The sequence below is a fragment of the Phycodurus eques genome, chromosome 19 (assembly GCF_024500275.1).
Source record: "Phycodurus eques isolate BA_2022a chromosome 19, UOR_Pequ_1.1, whole genome shotgun sequence".
In the NCBI taxonomy this organism is placed as follows: Eukaryota; Metazoa; Chordata; class Actinopteri; order Syngnathiformes; family Syngnathidae; genus Phycodurus; species Phycodurus eques.
In genome coordinates this window covers 1,398,894-1,420,517 of record NC_084543.1, presented here as the reverse complement: position 1 = coordinate 1,420,517, position 21,624 = coordinate 1,398,894, and the positions used below count along the sequence as shown (strand labels likewise).

At 44.2% G+C, this 21,624-nt stretch overlaps 1 protein-coding gene across 5 annotated transcripts in view; it reads right to left on the bottom strand.

Annotated features, from left to right (window-relative positions):
* The window catches only part of LOC133417561 (disks large homolog 5-like), a 31,526-nt gene extending 9,978 nt beyond the window's left edge, over positions 1–21,548 (bottom strand). For 2 of the 5 annotated variants that reach the window (XM_061705344.1, XM_061705345.1), the window contains exons 1-19: positions 21,241–21,548; positions 16,355–16,423; positions 15,033–15,201; positions 14,334–14,477; positions 10,736–10,919; positions 9,620–9,876; positions 9,114–9,420; positions 7,508–7,738; positions 5,973–6,157; positions 5,764–5,889; positions 4,938–5,070; positions 4,735–4,859; positions 3,759–3,934; positions 3,028–3,131; positions 2,845–2,937; positions 1,375–2,217; positions 1,095–1,218; positions 546–690; positions 343–458 (exon numbers count right to left, since the gene is read on the bottom strand). In XM_061705344.1, coding sequence (XP_061561328.1) covers positions 343–458; positions 546–690; positions 1,095–1,218; positions 1,375–2,217; positions 2,845–2,937; positions 3,028–3,131; positions 3,759–3,934; positions 4,735–4,859; positions 4,938–5,070; positions 5,764–5,889; positions 5,973–6,157; positions 7,508–7,738; positions 9,114–9,420; positions 9,620–9,876; positions 10,736–10,919; positions 14,334–14,477; positions 15,033–15,201; positions 16,355–16,423; positions 21,241–21,544 — 3,835 coding nt within the window. In that variant the 5' untranslated portion in view covers positions 21,545–21,548. Of the gene's footprint in view, positions 1–342; positions 459–545; positions 691–1,094; positions 1,219–1,374; positions 2,218–2,844; positions 2,938–3,027; positions 3,132–3,758; positions 3,935–4,734; positions 4,860–4,937; positions 5,071–5,763; positions 5,890–5,972; positions 6,158–7,507; positions 7,739–9,113; positions 9,421–9,619; positions 9,900–10,735; positions 10,920–14,333; positions 14,478–15,032; positions 15,202–16,354; positions 16,424–18,132; positions 18,208–21,175 lie in introns of those variants that run through there. The other 3 variants (XM_061705347.1, XM_061705346.1, XM_061705348.1) reach the window with 3 other exon arrangements.
* Positions 21,549–21,624: the final 76 nt, after the last annotated feature.

The window sequence follows — 21,624 nt, the reverse complement described above, 5'->3', positions numbered from 1 at the left end:
AAAATACTTTTTTCCCTTGATAGTCTGACTTTATTCTCTTAGAATTAAATCTTTATTTCTCATATTCCAAGTTTATTTTCAGAAAATTATAATTTTTGTTCTTGTAATATACCAATTAGATTCTTGTCATATTCTATATTTTTATTCTCTTAAATATACAATTTTATTTCAACTTCATTTTTGTAACTTTTTCATGTAATATTTGGACTTGACAGTATTCTAGCCAGCCATTAATGTTCTATTCCATGACGGTCTCGGGTGAGCCGGAGCCGACCCCAGCTGACTCGGGCGCAAGAGACGGGTTGTGATGTCAAAACTAAACCAGGACGGTGGTGTACGTACCCAGTCTGGAGCCGGAGGGGAGGGAATTGGTGCCGTGAGGTGCTCGGCCGGCGTCACCAACGTCCCCAGCGAGCTGGTGGTTGAGGTCCACACTGTGGCGACCGTGATGCTGGGGGCTAAAACGTGGAGTGGGCAAAACGCGATGATTTCATTCATTTATTGTCGGGAAAAACGTGTTCTTAAAGATGTCCACGGGACAGTACTTTGCACGTGAATGCGAGTGGACGCCGGAGCTGGGCCCTGGCGGACAGTTGCCGGTCTGCACTTCGTGACTCCAGGCGCCGTAGACCGGGTTCCTCATCACGGCCGTCTTCGCTGGACATGAAGCTAAGCCTCGCTGCGCGGAGTCTGAAAGGACACCGTAATGTCTGACCATATCGACTCGGTCATAATGTTTACATAGCCAGCTGGTTACTTCCGGGAAGCAGAAAGTGAGCGACGACCACTGATATGAAATGAAACGATAAAAAAAATAAAAAAAATAACGCATAATGCATTCGAGTGTGTTATTTATCCTAAGACGGTATGCTAATTAATAACATTGAGGAGCCTCATGTGACGGTTTGTGTTGAATAATGTAACATGGGTTCATGGCTGTGTGCATGCTGCAAGCATGTTGTTGATGCGTTATGATGGGGTGTTAATTATTCCTGCATTCGTTTTTGCCACCCAGAAGTACGTGTGACATCATTCTGAAAAGGTTTCTATATGGAGCGAAAACACTCCGGTCTGATGTAGTTTTGGCGCCTTACGTGTCACGCCGCCGCTGTAGCTGGGGGGCGCAAAGTGCATGCCGTAGCGATTATTTCGCATCGGAGAGAAGCGCAACAAATCCATCGGCTCGGGCGAGTGCTCGTCTTTTGAGAAATGATGAACCTGGAAGCGGGCAAGAAAAAAAACAAAGAAAACTTCATCTCTTATTGCAACATTGTCTATCCAGGGACGGCACTCTTTTTTTGGCCCGCCCTGTAAAAAAATACAACCAAAATGTACATGAAATAGAAAGTGTATTATACTGTACTTTCAACATACCTGCATGGGAACCGGGATGTGTAACGGCGTCACGTTCCGCCGCAGCGCCGGTGCCGATTTGGGCCGGTACCTTCTCTTCTCCGACTCCCGCGGTTGACTCCCGTCGTCCTCCGCCAGCAACTTGGACTCTCGATGCGAAGCTTCCGCCGTGTAGTAGAGCTGCTTGGCGCAGTCGCCTTCCACGACCGGACTGCTCCCTCGGGGCGGGGAGGCCGGGATGGTGGAGTCTGACGCCGAGCTGTTCTGCAGCGAGTGTTTGAATCTGAACGAGTCGCTCCTGGTCGGCGGGGCGGGCGGACCTTGAGAGGATTCGGCCACCGAGCTCTGCGGCGAGTCTTTGGGCAGCTGAGAAAGCGACATGTAGTCCAGTTTTGGAGGAGCTTCCGGTCTCCTGAATGTATTCATGTCAAAGATGGACTTGCGTTGCTTGGATCTCTTGTAGATGGAAAGCCGCGCACACTCCGGGATAGACGGTCCCGCAATGACTTTGGGCCACGTGCCTCCGCCGGCCTTCCTCGAAGAAGGGCCGCGGTCGGGGAGCACAGGCGTGAAGGTGAAGGGGAGACGCTGGAAGTCCTGCCTCCTGTAGCAGAACTCTGCCAGGGGTTCCGAGGGGCTACGGGAGTGCAGGGAGTCGTCGGGCACGTGTTGACAATGAAGACCGGCGTCTCCGGGCGCTCCGTCGTCATCCCCGCCGCCGCCAAATCGGCACCTCATCTCGCAGGCGCAGCCGTCGGCCTGCGTGGAACAGCTGTGCTTGGAGTTGCGACAGTTTTTGGAGACTTTCTCAGAGTCCTTCAGACCGTCGTATAAACTCTGGCCGGAGCAGCTCTGAGGCAGGAACTGTCCACAAACACGGCTCATTATTTCCCATACACATACAATATTTAATACACATTTGTATTATTACTAAAGCGGGGTTCACAAGTACCGATGATCAGGACAAATTTCGAGTGGCCCGGGCCATCAAAGGCCCGATTATTACAAAGATCCCCGAATTATTATTTGCAGTTCTGCATTTGTGAAATTTCCTAATTGCTATGGCAGGATGATAAATGACATTTTGATTGTGATTTTGATTTGGGACTCTTGTGATCATGGAAACATTATAACCAAAGAAAAACGATTTATGTGCCGCACATGTATGCTAATTCTTGATTAATACAGTATATACATATACAGTCGAGCACCGCTATTTGAGCCGGATGTGGACTGGGTCAGACTGCGAATAGCGAAGATCTGCGAATAATTGATGGCCATTATAATTGCATCGGGAGAAAAGATTTCATTCTTGAAAAAGCGGCGATAGACCTTCGTAAGCGTTTTCCATGTAAAACGGGGGACGGAGCTGTCCTCGGTCCTTTGAGTTTTGGTGGACTTTTGAAAACAACTGCAAAACTCGGTCAGGAGGTCACTTGACGATAAATCGATCAACTGGTGCTTTCTTTTTTGGAAGTGTGCAGCGGTCACCTTGGCGAGGGAGATGCAGAGCGACTCGCGACACGTCCTCAGCAGAGCGTCGCACTCGGGCAGCGACTTGTTATCCAGCGAGATGCCATTAATCTGAAATGTGCAAAACAAAAACCAAAGTTAGGGTTAGGGATTTGTTTTTGTATTGTGCAGCAGGGGGCGCTAGAGGCACGCCATACTCACAGCGAGCAGCCTGTCCCCAACTGTGAGCGCATTGTCTCGGACCGCCGGACTGCCAGGCGCCAGCGAAGCAACAAACACTCCGCTTTCCAGGCAGATGCCGCAGTCTGACAGGACAATGACAAGTCACTTAATAGCCGCTTCAAATTCTGCACTTACACTAGTCACAAAAAGTTCGGGATATTCATTTTACGGGTGATTTTTCATTCGCATTTAATCTTATAGAACTGTTTGTATTCAAATGTTTATTCAGGTGCAATTTTTATGCAACTATGTACAATATATTTTAACTGAATTATTAAGGGTGGATGTCCATTTATGGTTCATTTAATATTTTCTCACTTCCCTCTCTGCGGGAGCTGTGCGACATTATGTCGCCTCAAGATCATAAATCTGGATTTATTTATTTTTTTAGACAATAATGAATGAAATTAGCTAGGTTGGAAACATTTCAGTGAGCCTGTTTTGCTAAAAACGGATCGCTGTAATGCTTCAGTGCAGAAAGAATTGTGGCAGCCAGGATGGTAGGTTTGTGTACAGATTAATTTCCACCTATTAAAGTGCTTAGTTAGCTCATCGTTGTATTTATTGCATGACTCATGGCTTCAAGACCTTTGAGAACGAGTTTAGGAAGATGATGTAATCACACCGCAGCTGCAGTGCATTTTAGGTTCATCCCGAAATTTGCTGAACGTCCCAAACTTTGTGCGATTATGATCCAAAGAGTGTCGGACCTTTGTGTCCGGCGAGGTTAATCTGGACAGGGGTGGCGACCCGCCCCCCAAGCGACTTCCTGCGGCGGACCACCATGTTGATCACGCCCTCGCCACTCAGCACCGCTTTGATGGCCTGCTTCCTGTCCTTGCTGGTCAGGTCCACGTTGTTGATCTTCAGCAGCCAGTCGTTCACCCTGCACGGAAGAGAAGAGGAAGGGGGAACGCGACTGAAATCTCTTATTCTATTTTCACGCTGGTCGGCAACTATTTACTTTTACATAGTAGGTTTGAAAGCAGATATGCTTTGAAATACAAGTTTAATTTAGACCACAGTCTTAACTCAAAACGCTCATCTCGCACATCAACTTTCCACATTGCAAATGCCAATAATGCATTGCAGCTCCCCCATAAAAATGTAAAAATGTAAGTAAAATAGTACTCTATAACACTGTCCTTTATGGAAAAGAACACACACACACTCCTACCATGATTAAATAGAATGTAAAGAAGTCCAACAGTTTTTGCCACATTTGTTTCTTCAATTCTTGAACCTTGGTGACCTGAGGCCAGTGTGATACAGAAATACGGATCTACGTACATGAAACCGGTCAGAAATCCTCAGTAAACTGTAGTTATCTTAGTCATTCTTTGCAGAGGATAAAGAATAGATGCATGTGGGTATTGTTAAATTGCGTTCAAATGTCCGTTGCTTAAAGCGTGGCAACACAGATGCTATTATTTCTTAGTCCGTCTACGGAGTGTTACGTTGTTTTTCTTAGAATTGTGCTCAACAGACTTATCAAAAGCAAAGCTATATACTTGTTTTTACTACACAATGTGTATTTACACTTTGCTGTATGTTTAGTTTGTCAGTAAACTTCATCTGGGAGTGTCAATAAACAGCTTTTGGGTCAAATTGTTCAAGCTGCCAAATTGCTGCTTGTTGTGAAGCGAGTTAAAAAAATAAATCATCTGATCCACAGCAGATGCTTACCTTAATCGTCCTTCTGCTAGACTTCCTTTGTCCACCTTACTGACAAACACACCGCAATCTCCTGGCAAATAAGGATCATTGACCCCCTCTGCGATATCAAAGCCAAGTGCTTTCAAATCCATGTCCTGCAATATGATTAAAAAAGACGTTTCTCGTGTGTTACTCGGTGCTTGGCTGCAGATAAAAACAGGCAGTGGACTTACCCAGCACTTGTCAAACTCTACAACTTCCGTCTCCCATTCAACCGAGTCCATGTCGATGGCGGAATCGTGCGAACTGTGAGCCATGAGCTGGCGGAACCGCGCCTCCTTCTCCAATTGGTCCTCCATTTTTTCCCTGCATGCAAAAAAAAAAAAGAATCCTTGCATATATGCGGTTTGCATTTGCAAATTCACCAAATTTTGGGGGAAGCCATTCTGTTATTTTTTTTGCAACACTTAAAAGTATTACTTTGGTGCGATCTGGTGGCATTTTGGGGCCATAGAAACAATTTGAAGTGAGTTGAGAAGCTTCATTGAGACAAAAGTAGTGCTTTGCTGCCATCTTGAGGCATCTAAAGGCAATTACAAACCCTTCGAAGGTGGGTGTCAATTATTTGGGGATTTTTACGATACTGGTATATTACAATGTAAAGTATGTCAACAGGATTGAAAATAAAAAGGACCCAAACGGGGAGAACCGGGAGACACCAATTCATCTGAGAACTCGGGTGCTGCTGTTTTTGTTAGCAACAGAGTTCAAATGCACTCAGCAGTGCGTGTAGCGATTGTTTTCTTCTTATTCCAGAGTGGGAAAGGAAGGCATCCCACTTGACACAATCTTGAAAGGAATCGAAGAATTTGTCACTTTGGAAATTATGAGACGTTTTTAAAAAATTGACCTCAATGAAAGGAATGAATATTACACGATTCTTCCACCGGGTGGCAGTGAATCCCCTGTATGAGACTCAAGTGTAGTTCCGCTGACAACATGGGGGGGGGGGGGGGGTCTCCGTGAACCCGAAGCAAAAATAAAATGCCAATGACTCACTTGAGTTCTTTGATCTCTCGCACGGCGTCGTTCTTCTGCTTCCTGGTGTCGTCCAGATTCCTCAGCGCCTCCGCCAGATCGCTCACGGCTCTGTCCCTCTCGCGCCTCAGGTTGTCGCACAAGGTGCTAAAAGAGAGACGTCAAACTTGTTCTCGGTGCCAGCACAAAACGCGGCGCGGCGAAAAAGATGAAAACGCGGGTGCCCTCACCGAACGCTTTCCCTCTCTCCCACGATCTTGTCCCGCTCCTGGAAGGCCCAGTCCCTGCGACACTTGGCCACCTCGGCCTCCTGCAGCGCCTCCTTCAGCTCCTGGCCGACGGCCTCGTATTGCTTCCGGAGCATCTCGATCTCCTTGTTGGCCCGCTCCACGTCCAGAGTGACAGAGTCTTGTTTCTGGCCGGCAACATCGGGGGAATTTATGCCGCTTGTATTGAGTACAGACGAATACTGCAGCGACAGGGAAGGGGGGCGACCAAACTCCGGTCCACGGCATATGACGAAAGTGACCTTTGACACGGCCTGCAAGGCTCTTTAAAAACAAAAGGGTGGGGGCCAGCGTGAAAAGAGCGGGTGTCGAAAAAGCGACGCCCCTGACAACAACTAAAGTAAGATGATGATCATTTCATTATCTCCGGGAGGAAAATTCAAGTGTTACAGCTGCGCGCTACAGCTGTTTCAGAAATTATTTGATGATAATAAACAAACAGAAGGAAAATACATGGTACCAAACCGTTTCATCTGATTTTTGAGCAATAGTGGCTTGTGATTTGTTTTTGAGCCACAGATTGTCTATGAATCTACTACTCAATATAATAGTATAGTAGCAGTAATAGTTATTAGTGCATAAAGTAATATTCATTCATTCATCTTCCGTACCACTTATCGTCACTAGGGTCGCGGGTAATAAACGAGTATAATAAAATAAATTGGTTTTATTTCAAGCTTTTCTAGACAGACGCAAATAAACTATTTACAAACAAAATAACATTTCTCTTCATAACACAACGGAGAATCACGATAATGTCGTTTCAGAAGCAAAAATAGTTTGCTCGCCTTTCTGCTCCGTGTCTAGGTCCGATTTGTCAACAAACAACGACCCTTAAGTAACTGCTTTTTTTTATTTATTATTTATTTAAATTTTTATTTTTTTTTTTTTTTTTTTTTTTAAAGTGTCAACATAATCCAGGTTTGCTCGTGTTTTGGTTCTGAAAATGGACATCTGCTCAGTGCAGGGGCGGATCTACTCTAGCGGGATACAGGGCCACGCGGCCCACCCCAAAATCCTGAAAAAAAAATCTATTTTAGCAGATAGCAGTTAGCAGTTAGCTGTGCGGTACAAATTCCCTCATTATGTTTTTGGACAATTTGCCACAGTTGGAAAATGGGTCAGGCATCATACAATTAAGGAGAAATCGCTCAGTGCGCTCGTTCTCCATCCAGAAAATAAACAGGGAGTTAGGGAGAGCATTAATGAAGCCCGTGGCTGAATTGTTTATTGTTTGGATTAATTATTCGGCCTCTAGAGAAAGAAAAGCTGTGCGCACTGATCATTTTCTGATGGAGAGGGTAAAAAAAAAAAAATAATAAAAAAAACAATGCGTGGAAGCGTGCCAGCAGCTGAAGGGAAAAAAATAAATCAACATTTATGACGATTATATGAGATGGGATGAAGGGATTATCGTCAGGGGAATAAATCAATCCGTCCATTTGTAAAAAATAAATCTCCCGTCCGGCCGTCTGTACCTGTCTGGCCTGGTAATACTCGCGCAGCAGCTGGTCCCGCTGGATGATGGCCTCCGTCCTCTCCTTGCGGGCCACGTCTCGCTCCTCGCGCACCGTCTCCATGTCCTCGCAGGCCTGGCTCAGCACCTTCTGCGCCTCTGCCTTGTCCTTCACCTCGTGGCAGTACTTCTCCAGAAGCTCGCTCTTCTCGCACACCGCACGGTCGCGCTCCATCAGCGACGACGACAGTTCCTTATAGGGACGCAAACACAGAAGCTACTCATTGGAAACAAAGAAATCCGCAACGGATTGTTGTACCTGACCGGCCGTTATTCCTTCTGCTGTACGCCATGGCCACCAGAGGGCAGTGTAAGACTGACATACTCTACAGACGACATGGAACCGGTCAGAACTCCTCAGCAAGCCACAGTAATATTAGTCATTCTTCGCAGAGGACAAAGAATATACTGTGTGACTGTGAGTGCTGCTAGATTGTCTGTCTACGCGTCTCGCTCCACCGTTTGCGTTCAAATCTCGGTTGCCTAAAACTTTACAACACTGATGCTATTCGTTATCCCATCTATGGTGTTTCGCATTGTTTGTTAGCACTGAGCTATGCGGACATTCCGAAATGAAAAAGAGACATGGTTGTTTGTAATATACAATGTGTCATTCTCTTTGTTTTCTTTAGTTAGACAGTAAACATCAACTGGGAGTCGCATTAAACAGCGTAACGCCTCTTTCTCTCTCTTTCTTTCTTTTAATTGTTCACTGTTGCCAAAGTGCTTCCACTTGTTGTCGTTAAGTAGACTTTTCGAGTAGCTGCGCTTTACTTTAGTAGCCCCGTTGATATTCCTCCTGACCGACTTTTACCAACTACGGGTAAAAGTCGGTCAGAAAAGTTCGGAAAGTACAATCTCAGAACCTTTCTTTAGACGGAGAAAAAAAAAAAGGTTTGACTTCTTCAATTTGGGTGTTTACGTGTGTTCGTTTTCCAATTTTGTCTTGGCGTGACGCTGGGACTACTATACTGAAAAGAAATCGAGTCTAAAAAAATATCAACGACGTCATCGATTCATCAACTTTGACTCAAATTTCATCACATTATAGTCAACTACAAAATACCTTTAGTCGCACAACTCCAAATATATATCAAATGTTACGCCTCCCACACACTTCATAAACATTTAAACTTATTAAAACATACTTTTTAAACACATTGTAAATGTATATTTACACAAAATAATGGACGTAGAACATAAATGGGGGATTCCCTGTACAGTGGACCCCTGCTGTTCGCAGGATTTAGGGACTGGGCCGGACGGCGAATAGCGGAAATCCGCGGATAATTGACGCCCGTTATAATTACATTGGGGGAGAAAAAAAAATAAAAACACATAAAAATAAATCGCAAATGAGCGGGGATAAACCACCAATAAGCGTTTTAGGGGTTGGTTCTTGCCCTAAAAAAAAAAAAAAAAGGTAATAAATGCAAAACAATAAAGAAAGAAATCAGCGAATAGGTGAATCCACGGTTGTCGAACCGCAAACGTGGGTGTCCACTGTACTCCAAAAATCCTAGCGAGGCTTCGAAGATGTGCCGCGCGTAAGTACGAGCGTGACCTACCTGGCGGAGAGCCTCCAGCTCCTCGCTGGCCACCCGCCGCTCCGAGGACGTGTTCTTCAGCTTGGCCTCCGCCAGCTCCAGCCCGGTCTGAAGCCGCTCCACCTCCTTGATCACCTGGTCGCGCTCGCTCATGATCAGGCGGTACTCGCCCGTGACCGAGTCGCGCTCCTCCTTGTACTTCTCGCACTCCTTGGCCGCTTTGAGCTGCTGCGTTTTGGAGCGCGTGGCCTCCGACTGCAGCCGCTCCATCTCGTGCTGCAGCTCCACGTTCTGGGCGGCCGCCTTGGACAGCTCCTGCTGGTCCAACCTGGGTTAGGCGGGAGTTCGTCACGTATCGTCACTGTCTTGCGGAAACCTCTTATGTCCAAATTTGGTCAATTTCATACTTGCATTCACAAATCGATACTATTGGGCAGTCCTCACATGGGTCTGTTATTTTTTCAGTTGCGAATGAGATTTGACTCATTGTGTTTTTTGTTCCTTCTCTCTCTCTCTCTCTCTCTCACCTGCGTACGGACGACGAGTACTGCTGCTGGTAGTGGATGGCGGCGTCCCTCTGCTTCATCAGCACGTCCAGCTGCTTCTGGAGGCGTCGCTTCTCTTCCTCGGCGCGGTCCAGGCGACTCAGGTCGGCGTTGCGATCGGCCGTCGTGTCCTCGTAGATCTTCCGCAGACCCTCGTAGTCGCTCCTCACGCTCTCCAGTTTGTCCACGGCGGAGTCGTACAGCTTGTTCAGGGCGTCCGACGAGCCCTCCCGGATCACCTGGCGATTAACCCGCAGACTCACTGATGCATCCGAGTAAGACGAGGGGAAAAAAACGGTTTGCGTCTTACGACAACAAGGTCGCAATATTAAGAGGGAAACAAGTTTTTTAATATACAGAAAAATACTCAACTGCCCCATGGAATTTAAGAGAAAAAGTTCAACTATGGCAATAATTCATGAGAATACATTTCAAATACAAGAAAAAAAGTCGGTTTATCAAAATTTGAGATAGGTGAAATACAAAAAAAAGTGAAACAAGTTTAAATGTTATCAGAATAAAGGTCTAAATATGAGAAAAAACTTTTATAAGAATAAAGTCAAGGTACTAAGAGGGGGGGGGGAAATAAGTGCAAGAAAAAAAAAGCAATAAGAATAAAGCTGAAATGTTACAAGAAAAAAGTTAATTTTGTGAGCGTCTATTTGGAAATTAGGAGGGGGGGGGAAAAAAAAAAATCACAAATTTGAAAGTACAAAAAAGTTTTTTGTGAATCCAAAATATTAGGAGATAATTAAGTACTTCATGAAAGAGTCGAAATATTAAGAAAGCAAAGTTCGGAGTATAAAGTTGGACGATTATGAAAAGACGTTTCTAGTATTAATGAGAACTATTTTTGGGAAAAAAGCTTCAATTTTATGAGAATAAAGTCATTATATTATGAGACAAAATTGAGAATAGTCAACATATTGAGGAAGAAAAATGAGAATTAGGGCATAATTTAACAATCAGATTATTACAATCCTATCTTTCTGGAAACACTGCGAACCGATGGTGGGCGGATGTTATGAAGTTGGCCGCCGCCATTTAGCGGCAGTGTGTGTGAAGTCCAATTTTTGCACTTGTCCGCCGGCCGGGTACCTGTTGGTGCAGCGCGCGCATGTCGGCCACCTCCCGCTGGTCGCGGTCGCGCAGCCTGAGCAGTTCCTCGCAGGTCTGCTTGGCGTGGTCGTGCTCGCGGAGCAGCCGCACGTTGTCCAGCCTCAGCGCCTCCAGCTCGTCCTTCAGCTGGCCGTGCTCGCCAGCCAGGCGGCTGTGCAGCGTGCTGACAACATTCACGCATAAACATTTCATTGATTTAAAAACAATATGTCGTACAGCGGTTCGAAAAGTGTGCTACGCAAGCTCCCTCTAGTGGTAGGTGAAAGAATCACGGAATTAAATGTTCAAAGTGTGCATATAATGTGGCAGGTTTTTTGTTTGTTTTTTTTACATTTATTAAGTACAGTTCGGTTTTATGCAACTTTTAAGTACAACATATTTACATATCATATTTTAGACAATTGTTATAAAAAAATCAGGTATATTTATGTGCAATACATTTAGATTAAATCATTATTGAAGTGCCTTTATTTTATTTATTTTTTATAAATAAGCGCAGCACTAGTGACCAAACTGCATAATGTGAAAATTGACTTTTTAGGAATCAAACTTCCGCCTTGTTTTTGATGAAAACTTTCTAATATTCGTCATTATGGTGGGACTTCAAGTAGTAATTATATTCTAACCATGTTGAACTAATATTTGTACAATTAATGCAAAGTGGGATTTATTGATAGTGATATATAACAACATTGGATTATAACACCCAGCTTTACAGTGTATGAAACGTTTACATGTATTTATACATTTATTTCATTGTGACTAAAAACAAACATGAGTAAAAAAAGGCATTTGCGTATACATTTAGCAATGTTGTATCTATTAAATGAATTGTATAATTAATCATAATTTCATTGTGAATGATACCATAACTATTTGAAGCACTTTGTGAAACCACATTTTGTAATCAATAAAATGAGCTAACTTGTTACAATAAATAAATGAGAATTATGTTATTAAAATGAACACAACTGTACTTGACATCACATGTGGCTCCCGAGCACAAATGTCTGTCGACCCATGCTAACAACTAGATCTGAATGAAAGTGCTTTGCCGATTTCACAACCTCCTTGAGACTTGGCAGAGTTTATATAAAAAAATAAAATAAAATAAAAAAGCAGACCAAGTCGCCAAACCAGCTTGAAGAGGAAAAAGGTTCGCAGCGGAGAGAAGATTGTTTTTTTTTTCCCCCAGGAGTTGCACAGGCTAAATATAGTCTGTCAAAAGGCCAGATGTTCGCGTTCGAGCTCATTTTCACATTCATGGATTTCAATTGTGCTGACAGTCAAAAGATCGTCTTATGCAACGACGCTTCAAAGTGCAACTTGGGCTGCGCAGCAGAAGATGTGTTAAAGGAGCGGCTTAGGAAGCACGGCAATAATCACAAATCAATTGGGAATTTTATGTCGATTGTAAATGTCCCGTTTGATGAGATTTTAGGATCAAAAGTTGGAATGTGATGAGGAAAAAGTCCATTTATATGAATAACATTGGAATACTATGAGAAAGTTCCAATTTTATCAAAATATAGTAGCGATATTATGAGAAGAAAATGTAATTTGACCAAACTCTTAGAATATTCCAGATTTGTTGTTTTGAAAAAGTCCAAATATGAGGGAAAAAAAGTAAAGTGGAATGTGACAGGAAAAAGGAAATCTGAATATCATGACTACAAGGAAAAAAAAGAATAATTACAAGGCAAAATTGTAATTTTGTGAGAATAATGTCACAATATTACAGGAAACAAGTTTTGAATTTTTTGAAAAAGTCAAAATATGAGAAAATGTTTTACATTTTTATGAGGAAAAAAGTCAGAATGTGAAAAGAAAAAATGAAATTTAAGAAAATAACATTGGAATAGTACAAGAACAAAGTTATGATTTTATAGAAACAAAGTTATTACTGGATATATTATTAATATTACTGGAAATATTTTTTTAATTAAGAGAATAAAGTCAGAATATTACGACAAAAACTTTCAACTTTATGAGAAAAATGATGACAATAAGATTGGAATATCAAAATAAATAAGTTGGAATTTTACACAAACAAAGCTGCAATTTTCAAGAAAAAAATTAATTTTAAGAAAATGAAGTCAGAATATTAAAGCAGACAAGTATTGAATTTTTTGAAAATAAAGTCAATATATAATGAGAATGTCTTTTTCATTTTATGACACTAAAGTTGGAATGTGTTGCGTAGAAAAAGTTAGAATTTTATGAAAATAGTTTAAGTATGGGTGGGCGAAAGTTGTTAATTCTAAGAGAATAAAGGCACACTATCATGAGGGGAAAAGATAGAAATGCAGGGAAAAAAAGTCGAAGCCTTGATAGGATTCTTTTTTTTTACAGTGGACTCCCACGTTTGCGGTTCGGCACCCGTGGATTCAACCGTTTTCTGATTTCTTTCTTGATTGTTTTCCATTTTTAGTTCAAATTATGAAAGTTCTAATTGAATGAGACTGAAGTGTGAACGGCTTAAGCACGGCAATAATCTTAATAATAATCTCGTCTTGACATCTGTGTGTTTATGCCGCGGCCAGATGTTGCACGGGAGGAGACGCTACGCTCGCTTTTTCTTTTTTCAATCCGTCAAGGCGACAACAAATGCTGCGCCCGTGGCATCTGCGTCGCGACGCTAATTACAGAGGGGCATTTGGCGTGTCTTCTTCAAGATGGCCGTTACTTCCAAATTCTCCCGCCTCGGTGATGTCGGCCTTGACAAAAACAAAAAAGGATTCGCTGGGTTGCAGACGAGCTCTTGGACTATCACAAAGATGAAATGAAGTTGACGGAAAGGCTTTTTAGGGGCTTAACGCACTCGGCAGCTTGCGGACGGCGATGAAGAGTACATCCCTATTACCGTCACAAATAAACATCTGCTCTGTGCAATCTGCTGCGAATATGGATCTAAAAAAATAAATAAATACATGAAATAAAACGAAACACACACACACACACACACACACACACAGGCTGAGCAGCACAAAAGTGCCGTCTTTAAAAATGTAAACCTTCCCAAGCCCAAGTAGTCCAGTTGGCCTACTTCAACACAAATATGACAATAAAACTGTTTTTAATAGGATATTATGAAATGTGAATGCTGAATTGTTACAACAAATAAAGATGGAATTCTATGAGAATAAAGTCTGAAAATTTTTTTTTTTGCTGACATCGGACAGATTTCCGATCTTAAAGATCGGATTCTTTTATATATATATATATATATATATATATATATAAAAGCTTAAAACATGACTGTTTCCCATAATGCACCAGGGTTTGGGCATGCGCAGATCCCTCCAGCGTGGAGAAGACGACGACGCTAGTTTTTGGCGCACAACGCAAAACACGGCACGACACGCACGAACGCAAAATAGTTTTTATTTGAATAACATTGGAACATGACAAGAAAAAAAAGTTAATTTTATGAGGATAAAGTCAGAATATGAAAAGAAATACAATTGTAATTCTATGGGAATAAAGTCAAAATATAATGGCGGAAAACAATTTGGACAACTACTCCATAATTTGGAAAATGCGGACGTGTCGCGGCGGCGGTAGGACAGGCACTCACTGGTAGAAGTCGGCCTTCTTGACGGCCTCCTCGCACCTCTTGAGGGTGCCGCTGTGCTGGTTCTGCAGGGACTGCAGCTCGGCCATGGCCTTCATACACTGCAGCTTGAGCCGCTCGTAGTCGTGACCCGCTTTCGAGTTGGGCCTGTGCCGCAACCCCAAAAACACACACACACACACACACACACACACACACCACCCAACTTTTAAAAGACACCAACATCTATGTGCATTTAAATTTTAACGGGATCCTCGTCTGACCGAGTTTCGAGTAAGTAGTGCAAAACAGCACGCTGTCACATGAGACTTGTTCACTCGTTCTTTTATGCGGGCACTCTCAGCTTTGTGTAATTATTGTATCCGAGTTTAGTTTTAGAGTGAACTTCCAACTGGAGTGTCAATACACAACTTTAAGCAAGTAACCTTCACTCTTCCTCCTTGCTACTACGTTAGCACCTCAGCAGGCTGTTGTCGTGATCGCGTGCGCTCTGAGGATATAAATGCTGGAGCGGCGCACGGACTGGACTGCTCGTCTAAGAACAGTCGAATCAGAGATTTGAGATCCAGTCCGACCAGAGACTCATTTTTTTTGCTGACATCGGACAGATTTCCGATCTTAAAGATCGGATTCGGGACACCCCTAATGAAAACGTTTGAGCTTTTGCTAGCCAGAAGTACGAAAAAATCTCCGATCGCATACCTGCAGTCGTCGAAGGTACTCCCGGGCGAGGAGAGCGCCAGCCGCTTGCGTAGCTCGTCGCGCTCCCGGGACACGTGGCGGAGCTGCAACAGGACGGTCTCCATCTTCTCGTTCACCCGGTGACCGTCCACGTGGGCCAGCGGTGGCGAGGAGGCCGGAGTGGGCGTGCCTGCCGGATTTAGCCACGACATACGTGAAAGACCTCGACCCATTTTCCGACGTTTTTGGAAGTTTATTTGTTTTGGTTTTTTTTGTACCTCATCATGTAATTCTCTGTAATTTGTAACTTCGACACATGCCAACAATCCGGCATAACTTCCTGCACTCACGGCCGCAAGCAAAGCTCAGTTTCTATTTCAGTCGGCATAGTCGAGTCAGGGGGGTGACCGAAAGAAGCAAGTCTGTGCGCGTGTCGCGTCACTAAATCCTTCTCGCATCTGTGTAATCGGCAGCATGTGCTCAGTCTGAACAGGCAACGGCCAGTGGCTAATACGCGGCCCCGGACTCCACCGAGTTCGCGAGCGTGCCGTTCGCTACGCTGTGCTGTGCTTGGTGTTTACGTACGGGACCCACGTGACTGCGCCGTACCCTCTTTTTGGTACCACGCTGTTGCGGTGCCCCAATTGGAGGGTATGCATTAATGACTATGTACTTCCTAACATCTAATAGAAGACCATTCCTTTGTTCTGTCTGTCACTGTCACTGTCTCACTGACATAAAGAGGCACAAAGATACATTATTGATTGTAAATATAATTTTTGGAGCAATTAAGTACACAAGTATATACAGTAAATGAGCAGGTCGTTTAAATAGACACATTGCTCCATCATGCGATTGGATCAGCGATCGGTTATCGTTTTTTGCAACTCGCTGATCGGTCCCAAAAATCCTGATCGTGCAAAGCCTAATAGCTACAGTATATATTACATTTATTGACAGTTTACAGTAAATCCTAACTGATTCGTTAATCACCAACGGCTGACTGGTATCGATAACTGGATCGATACAGTAGCTAATGTTGACATGTTCTACGTATTTGAAATGTTACATTTTTCTATTTATACCTTAAATATACTTTGGCGGGCCTCGTTTGACGATGGATTCGAACAGCAGTCCCCCAGAAACGGCTCCCACCCCAGCTTAACTAACTTCCCATGTAAATTTACCGCAAACATTGCAGAGATTTTCCACCCTTTTGCCACTGACTCAGCTGTTGTTGCCCCTCACGTTACAAACACAAGCTGGATGAGGGGCTAACCTTCCGTACCGTGGCATAGCGGACTGAACTGTAGCGCACGATCGTCAGAAGACCAGCAACTCACCCACGCTGCCGAGAGAGCCGCTGCTCTCGGAGTCTGACGGCATGGTGGACAAGACGCTGTAGGTGGACCCTGCGAGGAGGTAAAAACAAACCACGAGTCACTCAGGTGGTCATTTCCAGCATCGAACTGGACGTCTTGGGTTACATTCAGAAGAAAGAAGGAAAGAAAAACAACAACAAAAAAAGGCCAGCTGGGAGAATAATAAGGTGGGACTTTCCCCGAATCCGGATGACGGCGCAGTGTTGCTAATTATCGGTCGGGCCCGGGAGCTTGAATAGCGACTGGCCGGGGCCCCAAAGAGGCCGCGGCCTTTTATCTCCGGTGACAAGATCACACAGCAGCCCACTGAAAGCCCCCTTCTTTTATAGCCCACTGTGTGACTCACAAGTGACAGTAGGGGATAAACACAAGACACGGCTAGAAAGTCAGTCAGCTGGAAAAGCCAAACACTGTACTTATTGTCAGATGGGAATTGTCAAGTGTGAACACAAATCAATGTGGGTGAAATCTAGAGGCAAAATACTGTTGAATTGGTCACAGTTGGGCAAAAGCACATATAAAGATATTACAGTGGAAGCTGAAGAGCCTATGCAAATCGCCGTTTAGAACGATTTTTGCATTGGAAATAATGGGGGGAATGCTATTTTAACATTTCTTGTTGGGCTTCTTCGGGAGTAAGGGTTAAAAAAAAAAACAAGAAAAAAAACTAGGAGAAGTTGCATGTACAGTGAAACTCATCTGTTTGATGAATTTTTATTAAACCCTCACCCTAACATCCATTTTTCATTGAATAACAAGAAATTAAAGTGTTGCTTTGAGCAAATCCTGTGGCAAGGAACGACTGTAGGTTGAAGTGAGCCGAGTAGTTTCATTTAGACAACAGTAATGACAGTGCAGTATAAAGCTTTTTGCGGGGCCATCAATTACTCGCAAATGTCTATTACCTGTGACAGGATAAACCTGTCGGTACAAGCTAACATTCCGAATAATAAGTTAACCGCTTTATCGTAAAGCTAGATTTAAAAAAAAGAAATAATCAAATCTACTTTATTCATAAAGCACTTTCAAAACAGCCTCAGCTGAAACAAAGTGCTTTACACAGATACAAATCAAATATGAGATAAGAATTTTAAACAAGTTAAAAACAAAACAGTGACGATATATGCTCCCTCTTATGTGCTCCAGTTAAGAGATGAGCAACAGCATTTGGAACCAAGCGGAGACGTTTGAGGGAGGACTGGCTGACTCCAAAGCAAATTTAAAAAATGACAGTAATGACAGACATCACAGAGATGTGATGAATGCATAGACTATTCACGGCTTTTCGGACAGTTTCTTTTCTTTTCTTTTTTCAGAGGAACCAACCCAAAAATGCCCATTAGCCACTTATCCCCTCTTACTCAAAAATTTGGGGGATTAAGCAAACAAACCAAAAAGTCCCCTCTGCATTTATAATGGACGCGGATGTTCACTATTCGTGGTACAGCCCAGACCCTATTCCCTGCGAATCGTGGTGATCCACTGTATGCTGCTCCCTCTCACGTGCTCCAGTTAAAGGACGAGCAACAGTATTTGAAACCAACTGGAGACGTTAAAAGTAAATGAAGTAACACTACTGACCCTTTGACGACAAATCCACGTTTCCAGAGCAGTACCGATGCTGCTCTGGTCATGTTCATGCTAGTCATTAGCCATCATGCTTTTCGCTGAGGTTTTTGTTCAGAGTGGTGCAAACTGTGCGCCACATTCAAAGAAATTCTGAACTTGGGACTACCAACCTAAGAGGTTCCACTGTATTTGCAGTCATACGGAAAGAATAGACGCCAGTATCTCTCCATTTAGGGCTCCAGAAGAGTCCGAACTCCTGCTAGTGAAACAGACTATTAGTTTTGATTCACAATAGTGTCTTGCCCCTCTTTCCCCCCCCCCCCTCAGGCAAGGAGTGATGGATGCGAGGTTAAAAACAAAATTGATGTGCCTCAGGAACCGCGACATCCCATGGATCAAGCCCTCTTTTGTTCTGGTGCCCGCCAAAGTTTCCCATGACTGTTTGAAAGCATGTCGGCGTGCAAGGTTCACCGTGTGGCCAGCTCGCCCGTACGAGTCACGTGCGCGCGCTAGCTTCTGACCTTTGACACTCCAGCATCTCATCTAGGTTCGCCTCCGAGAGCAGTTCCGGCAAAGCGGAAGACGACCGTTCTCGGAGTCGACTTTATGCCGAACTGGTCGGTGCGATCGGTATCGGCCGCTAATTAGCAGTTTATGCTGATCGGCTTTCATGTCATAATTCGCCAATCCGATCAATGACATCATCGATCGGCTCCGCACAAGTCATTTTATGCAGAGGATAAAGAATATATATCCGTGAGTGTTGTTATATTGTCGGGTTCACGGCCACCATACAGCAATTGTTACTCAAAGTCAAAGCAAATAAAAAGTAATAACAAATAAATAAATACATAAATAATCATCCAAATGACGGTTCACATCTTGAAAAACTCATATCTCAATGCACCTTTGTAGACAGATCTTTTGAAATATTTGTATTTTATTCATTCCTATTCAATGTGATGAACGTGGTTAGCGGGCGGGCGGCACCCTCGCGCCCACGATCGGCCGTCCGCCACCGACTGGAAGCATTCCGCGCTAGCACGGTTTCCTACCAACAAACGACGAGTGTCGTGCCGCGCGCGGCACAGTCACGTCCCGGCGCGCGCCCGGCCGGCATCGTGTGCTGCTATTACACGTCGTCGCTGCACTCACAGAAGACGCTCTCTCTTTGCCCTGCATCCAGGCTGCTAGAAATAATATATAGTGTGATCAAATTAAAGGCTCACAGGGCACACATGTGCGTGATGAATGATTTTAGTGACGCAAACAGATCGTGGGTGGTAAGTGGCTTCACACTTCGTTCGCTACGCGTGTCCTCTTTCTGCACGCGCACACCGGAGGAACCTGTCCGCCCTGTACTCAACGGCAACTCTGCCCACTTTTGTGCACCGGCGGGCTGCACCCCTCGCACGCCGTACAAAAGAGCTCTTTAACGTATCATCGCGCGCTGCCCGACTGCGAAATGCAGCGGAAACAAAATGGTAAAAAGGCAGGGATGCTCGCGGCGCGGAGCCCGTCCTCCGAGAAATAACACGTGGAGAATAAATGCATAATTGACACGTCGCCGTCCGGCCCGCTGCCACGAGAGCGGAGAGTCAAAAAACTAGCTGGCGATGCAAATAGCGATGGAAATGGAGCCAGATTTTCCCAACAAAAATGACATTTTTCAAATCGCTATGGAAATCACTTTGGCATATACTTTGGTGTTAAGGTCGAAGTTCAGTTGGCACTCGGTACGACGGTAAGTGAACAACATGCGAAACATAAACGTGACACCGCAATTTTTATGCTTGTATACCCAACTCACCGCAAACAATTTGGAATATTGCCCCAATTCCCCAACGTAACTTCCCAGGGAAGTTTACCGGAATTTTTCCACCCTTTAAAAAAAGGGTGACACCGTTTGCCAAGCGAAACGAAATGGTGTCGTCTTGTATGCGTGACGCCACATTGACCTTTCGTCCATACAAAGCACTGCGGGCGACATTGATTTAGTTAATGGTTAGATTGGCTTTTAGCTCCATTAAAACATGCCGAGAGTGGGGAGGGGCAGGTGCGGGGGTGAGTGGCATTTAGTGGCAGTGGCGTCAGGTCAAATTTATGCCCTGTGATTGACTGGCAACCGATCCCTGGCGAAGGCCCCCTTTTGCGCCAAGTCAGCCGGCGGAGGCTCCTGCTCCACGCGAACCCTCAACCGGATAAACGCTGTAGAATATGGACGGACGGGCAGAAAATTTACTGGAAATAATATATCGCGGGCGTCCGGGCGAAACCTTCTCTGTCCAAATTTGGCCCAATGACAGCCATATCCGTTCGTCCATCTATGCCAGCCAAGTATAGTGACAGGCAGAGCGGTCTAAATGAAGCTCCTCAACTCACTTTGAAACATCCCCTTAGTACCAGGATGGTGATATTAGTTAGAAGATGGTGAGTTTTCAGCAAATAATGGACAATCGTTTAAAAAAAATGAAAAATCTGCAAATTTACAAATGCCAAACCACGAATATGCAACGCTGCAACTGCCGATTAATTCAATAATTGATTACTCGATTGATCTTTTTTCAATTGATCGATTAATCCGATTTAAAAAAAAAAAAACATTTTTCATTTCCATCCCTTCATTCAAAAACAGAAAATTATTTCAAATTGACAGTGCAGAAAATGCACAAACATAAATAGTGTTTCAGTTTCTGGTTTGCTCCAAAACATTCTGGAAAAGAGTCAAAATTGCTGATCATTGTTTTACAAAGTGAAAGCAGATGTTTGCAAATGTCTTATTTGGGTTCAACACAAAGATAATCAGTCTGCTTTCATTGTGGACTAAGGAAATCAGAATATTTACTGTTGGCAGGCAGAAATTCAGAGGATTTGAAGAATGTAAAGTTAAACAAGGTTTCTAACTGCATTATCAGTACAGTTGTTGAATAATTTGATAATCCGTTAGTTGTTGAGTAATCACTTAACTGCTGCACTTCTACTAAGTCACAAGAGGGCAAAAGGACTACTTTGGTTGAAATGAAGATCTTCAACTGACTTCAACATAGTTCCTTGGCCTAAAATGCCACAAGATAGTTTTGTTTTTTGAAAGAGCACCAACATTAAATAAATACGTTTTTAAAAAAGTAACCGAGAGAGTTTAAATTAAAAAAAATGTTTTTTAAAAAAAAAAGCAAATGTACGAATATGTGAGAGTTGACTGTATATACTTACTGTAAAATTTGCGCCTCGGCCCAATACAAGTTGATTTCATGTAGTCGCGAAAGTTTTCGTCTTACCGGTGCAATGCTCCACGGGCCCGGTACCGGTGAGCAGGACCGAGCGCAGGTGAGGGTTGGTCTCCTCCAGGGCCGAGCAGAAGTCGGCGAAGTGGTCCCGGTCCTTGCGGAGCAGGATCTTGACGAGGAGCTCCACTTTCTCCCTGCCGCAGCCGCCGCCTCGGGCCAGCTCGTGGCGCTCGGCCGGGCTCAGCGTCCCTCCCCGGGACAGAACCTCCACGAGCTGGTCGGCGTCGGTGACGGTGACGGACTGGGCCAAGTTGTGGTGACACTTCTCCAGAAAGTCCCTGTGCCGCGGATCCATGGCTCCCCCCACCCACCACCACCACCACCACCACCTCCTCCTCCTCCTCCTCCTCCTCCTCCGCCGGGCTAATCAAATCC